The sequence below is a fragment of the Poecilia reticulata genome, linkage group LG6 (genome assembly GCF_000633615.1).
Source record: "Poecilia reticulata strain Guanapo linkage group LG6, Guppy_female_1.0+MT, whole genome shotgun sequence".
NCBI lineage: Eukaryota > Metazoa > Chordata > Actinopteri > Cyprinodontiformes > Poeciliidae > Poecilia > Poecilia reticulata.
In genome coordinates this window covers 26,605,309-26,610,990 of record NC_024336.1, presented here as the reverse complement: position 1 = coordinate 26,610,990, position 5,682 = coordinate 26,605,309, and the positions used below count along the sequence as shown (strand labels likewise).

Below are 5,682 nucleotides of genomic sequence, written 5' to 3'. Positions count from 1 at the left end.
GTGGATGGATGGATGGATGGATGGATGGATGGATGGATAGATAGATAGATAGATAGATAGATAGATAGATAGATAGATAGATAGATAGATAGATAGATAGATAGATAGATAGATAGATAGATAGATAGATNATAGATAGATAGATAGATAGATAGATAGATAGATAGATAGATAGATAGATAGATAGATAGATAGATAGATAGATAGATAGATAGATAGATAGATATGTGCTTAAATTTACAAATCAAGAAAGACAGAAAGAAGAAGGAAAGACAGGAAGAAAGAAACTAAGAAAGGACAGAGGGAAAACAGTCTTTTTTCTTTCACTTCTTTTTTATTATTATTATTATTATTATTATTATTATTATTATTATTATTATTATTATTATTATTATTATTATTATTATTATTTTGATGATGAGTCTGATTCTGAGCTCAAAGATAGCGCTATCACACCTGATACGAACCTTATTTTGTCGAACACGAGTGCCTTTTATTTTGAAGGGCTAAAAGTTAGGAGTCCAGCACGCATGCGCGCACGTAAACGCGACAGAAATACAAACGGAAGACCCGGGTATTGGAAAGTAAAGACGAGTAAGTTGATAAAAGCAAAACAATGGTGTTTATTGTCTTATTCTTATTTTATAGCAGGGCTTTAGCCGTTAGAGCAACTTGACTTAAAACATGGTTTCTTTTTGTTCTCGCGAAAAACCGTTTCTAATGCTGCTTCTGGGGAACTTGTAGCTAACTTCCTAACTTTCATCAACTGAAACGAGTGCCTGGGAGTTAAGGGGCATTTAGGGTTCAATGCCTAAGTCGTGTTTTGTCCCATCAGTGCCAAACACCGGGAGCCCCCTGACTGGGCTGTGAATGCGGACAGCGCCACATGGAGGCCGTGCTGAAAAACCTGGGCCGCACCGTGGAGCTGCTGGCCGTGGCTGCCCACAGCGGCGTGGTGAATGAGTGGGACGAGCAGACCGTGACCAGGGCTTTTCACTGGGCCAGGTACTGTGAGCATATCTACAGCAGGTTCCACGGTAACCCGGTCATCAGAGGAGTCCTGGAGAAGCAGCTGCAGCTCACCAATCACAGTTTGAAGGAAGCTCTTCCTGAATACAACGCAGTGTCGTTTTTGGATCTGGGCCGCTGCCAGGACCTGCTGCTCCTCTGGCTGTTGAACAACTCTGCATTGCCGATCTCCATTATGAAGATGCTCTTTGAAACCAAGGCCTCTGCTGATTCTACAAGCAGCAACTATGAAGACGTCAGAGGCCTCTGCAGCCAGATCATTCAGTGCAAATCTGCCTGTACGGTGCTGCGCCCCCTCCTGGACGTCCCCTCTGTGGGTGCTGATGCTGAGGTTCAGGGAGAGATGCTGATGGAGGGGTTGGGGACCGCGCTGAGCCAGAGCAGCGATCCCCGCCGGGCAGAGGACTTTCTGAGCTCCGTCCTTCAGGAATTTGAGGTTGCAGCGGAGCATTTGTGTCCAGTCATCGCTGCGGCTCTGCTGACAACAACAGACTCGGCTGCACAGACCGCCGCTCAGGATTTTCTCCTGGACTGGCTGCAGAGTCGGCGCGGCGCGCTGCAGCACGTGTGCACTGCGCTGCCTTCCAAGGTTCTTGCAGACTTGGCGAAAAGACACCAGAAATTTAGAGATGCGTTCTGCAAGTTGCTGAAGAGGTGGGCCTCGGAGATGGAGTACAGGTTAACCGAAGGCGAATGGGTTCACGCTGCTACAAGCTCTGCGGTGTCCTTGCAGAAAATGACGGAGCATTATTTGACCCTGTTTGAGGCCTGTCCCTCTCTGAGGACGGAAATAGAGGATGAGTTAAAAGCACAGAGGATTGCTGATGGAGACTATGATGTCAGAGGTCTGAGTGTGTGGGGGGACATCCTGTTGGCACTGAGAAAGTGACGCTCAGACCTCTGGTTTCTTTAGAGCTAGAAGATATCACCAAGTTTACATGATAATCTGCCTGCCTGATGTCTATTAATACTAAATAAAATAAAATGTACTGCTTTCCAAAAAATAAGACAAATAAAAAGACATTTGATCATCTGAAGGATGCAGTGCACCTGTTCAGCACTGCTTTAATATATATTTATTATACTGGTGTTTGCTATTGATTATTGTTCAAGAACGTCTTCTATGAAGTGGAATTGAACAATAAGGCAATAAATACATTTTTTAGGTTATGTATTTATGTATATTTTCATGTTTTGTATCAGGAGGGGTAATATCACAACTGTGGCACGGTTAGGACTAGTTCTAACCATTAGGACTAGTTCTAACTGTTAGGACTAGTTCTAACTGTGCCAAAACATTTAAAGTATGAAACAAAAACAAATATTGTCTTCATAGAGAACAACTTGAACCAAACAGCATAAACTCTTCCAATTAATCCTTACATAAAGAACAAAATGTATGTAACAGTGACAAGCATCTGCTTGTCACTCTGGCCAAATAGATTTCATGCTAGTACAATTTTTAAAATCTTCCTTCATAGGTTTTGTCAAATTGTCCTCCTTGCAAAAGATTTGACCCAGAATCAGAAAGGCTTTGATGCAAATTTTGATTGCATATTTTTCACACTGTGACTGACTTAAAGTTGGAATACTGTAAATATTACAGAAAATACTTTGAATGTAAACCAAAATAAAATCAGAGAATAAGAAATAAAAAAAATGTGAACACATTAGGGTAAAATACATTTTCACCAGCGAAGCAAAGCTTCAGTAGATTCATACTTATGTAGGTAGAATCAGATGGTTAGGAGCAAGGGATTTCTGTTTAGTTACCATAGCTACCGCCGTATTGTCGTTGGTGTTAACTGTTCTGTGAAAGAGTCGGGAAAACGTGTCAAACCAATGAGAAATATTCATACATTTACAAGAGACGTGCTTTGCTCTGCTCTGCTGAGATAGTGATGACGACTGAGTTCATCCAGTTTCTTTAAGCAGGTCAAAGCAGTCAAGAAAAACTGTAAAACAAGTTTCATATTTCATAGACTTTCAAAACTCATCACTTTATCTGTAGTATTGCAGAATGACGAATCATTATGATCCACAGTATAAGCTACATTATGGAATGTTGCTTGTTGCTGTTTGTTTAAATAAATATGAACAAAGGCTTTTTTTTGTCAGGTGTTGAGATACGTGAAAAAAAAAAAAAAGCTGACTGAGTTTTTAAGAATTTAGATCAAATCGTTTTTATGTTAGAAAAGCCTGGACCTAAATCTAATACAATATATGCAAAAAAAATTTTAAAATGGTTTTTCAATAGATTATTTCTAAGTTAAAATATTCTGATATAGATTTGTAATAACCTTAAAGTGCATAAAGTAATAAAACACAATCAGCAAAGCAGCCTAACACTGAATTCATTTAACTGTTTCCTGACTACGTTCTCCAGAAACAATTTTTTCCCTTTGTCTGTCAACATCCCCTCCAGCGCTGCTCGCTCCAAACCAATACATTTTGATTGGCTTCGTGCCAGTCATGTGACCGGACTGGTAATTTGCACATCTCAGGCTTCACCTTCATGTCGAAGCGCCTCTGTGGACGAGGGATCAATTAGTGAGACTCTGGCCTCTCCCTCAGTCAGCCGGTGTGTGACAGGTCTCTGTCAGACGGCGGATTAGAGCAGAGGAGGAAACACCAACACAGCCACGGCTCGTTTTAACACGCCGCGAAGGCAATTCACGTCGAGACAGACAAGGGTCAGTGGGCAAGGGCAGCTCCTACACAACCAATTTATTTCCAGGCAATGAAAACATATGCGTCAGGCTGGAGGAAATCCAACAGCGACTGAGGACTCTGAATGATCTATTGGGAACAAACACAAAGAAGAGGAATTTAGTTTAACAAACCAATGAGTTTTTAATGTAGTCTTGCAACTGAGGAGATTGTGGTTCTCACTTTTACTCTCAGCCTCACACATAACTGGCAGGAGGTGTGAGCAGTCATGGCGATGACTCACATGTGTTACTGACTGACTTACTGCAAGATGACAAGGTTTTAAAATGCTCTGCCTACAAACGTCAAAGCTGGTTTTCTTTTTGTTTTATTGAAATAATATAATCAGTTTATATGAAAGCACAGAAGTAAAAGCCTCCAATATGTCATTTTAGAGAACAAATCTGTCTATTCTTGCAGGGAAGCAGGGTATTTTTATTTTTGCATTTCCTCCAGCATCCCTCCTTCAGTTTGCTTTCTGATATTGTTCTCCGTCAGCGTGGGGTGGCAAACTGCAGTGAGACGTGCTGAGAGGGGGGCACCGCTGTTCTGCGGCGTCCACAGGGTCACGGAGGATAACATTCATTAAAACTCAGACCCAGCCACCATCTGGTGGAGTGAATAGGGACTTCTCTGAGGGGGTGGGCTGCTGAAAGGGTAGAGCCCTCCCTCGGCACGCGCCTAAGCCCCTCTGATTGAGAGGGGGGGACCCCTAGTCACACCTGTGCCCCACTCAGAACGTGATGGACAAGAAATAATTCTGAGGAAGATGTGGACTCTGTTTTGCATTAGTTTCTTAAGTAAGGCTGTTAGAGGAGCTGTTGTTACAGTAACTAATTTGCATTTTAAAGAAAGGGAAGGGATTTTTTTGGCCAGTAATCTGCTGAAAATATGAAGAAACGGAAGTGCAAAACTAAATTAAGCAGGTTTTTATTGCTAATTAGGCACAAGTCAGCTCATTATATCCAATATGAGAGAATTAACCATCATATCTGACGTAAGAGGCTTAAAATGTTAAAAATCTCTTTTGCTTTTCAGTTTTGGTCTTGAGGAATCAGATAAAAAAACAAAAACGTAATAATAATAATAACTCAAGAAACCTGATGGTGAATTAAAAGAAAATGTTTGTTTTTCAAGAAAGGAAAAACAAACTAGAAGACACCAGATTTGAAGCATAACTCAAAATATGTCATTTTCTTCTGTTTCGATCATTACCCCATCAGCTTCATGTTGAACCTCTGTGTGTGAAGCACTGCGAGTGTCAGTGTAATCTGATATGTGGGAGGTGAAACTAGACGGACAACAGCTGGATCACATCACGTTTGTATTCAGGGAATCTAAAAAACAACAAAAACAACCACATACTTGTATTTTATTGGGCCAATACAGAGCCGTGCATATTTGTGAAGTTACCTTTGTTTTCTTACAGAGGTAACATAAAATCAGGGGCAGTGTGTGTAATTTACCGACCCCTGCGCCTCCCCCACTCAGCTCCTTCAGACTAGCCAGCAGCAATTAGCAAACACTTTTTGGAACCACATCAGCAGAGCTCATTATACAAGGTACTTCTCAGTGAAATGCTAGTAAAAAAAAATGCTGTTTCAGAAAGAGCAGGAGTTTCTTAAAGATACAGAGGCCTTAAATTATGAAGTCAAGCTTATGTTAAGTCATATTTGACAAATACAACATTTTTATAACAACTGGGAGTAAAATAGTGACATGATTGTGGTATAAATGGCACTATGTGGATGGAAAACACGTAATAATATCTTTAAGGAATGTTTAAAGAAGGACTAAAATGACCACAGATGAATGTTTTTAGCACTTGCTGGTACTGGGAGCTGAACAGGAAGAAAATGCCCTGAAATTGGCAATATCTGCACGTAACAGAAGGAGGATTTTTTTTTTTGACCATGCTGTGTCCCGTATATGTGTGTGTATATA

The 5,682-nt window shown here is 40.8% G+C and overlaps 1 protein-coding gene across 1 annotated transcript; it reads left to right on the top strand.

Annotated features, from left to right (window-relative positions):
* The first annotated feature begins 478 nt into the window (after window positions 1-478).
* fancf (FA complementation group F) lies at window positions 479-2,066 on the top strand. Its single transcript, XM_008412049.2, has 2 exons — window positions 479-594; window positions 836-2,066. The coding sequence occupies exon 2, from the start codon at window positions 887-889 to the stop codon at window positions 1,916-1,918; it is 1,032 nt and encodes a 343-aa protein (XP_008410271.1). The 5' UTR covers window positions 479-594; window positions 836-886; the 3' UTR covers window positions 1,919-2,066.
* Window positions 2,067-5,682: the final 3,616 nt, after the last annotated feature.

Bases quoted from the DNA above. Each gene is read 5' to 3' on its own strand.
- fancf (XM_008412049.2), top strand. From the start codon at position 887: ATGGAGGCCGTGCTGAAAAACCTGGGCCGCACCGTGGAGCTGCTGGCC.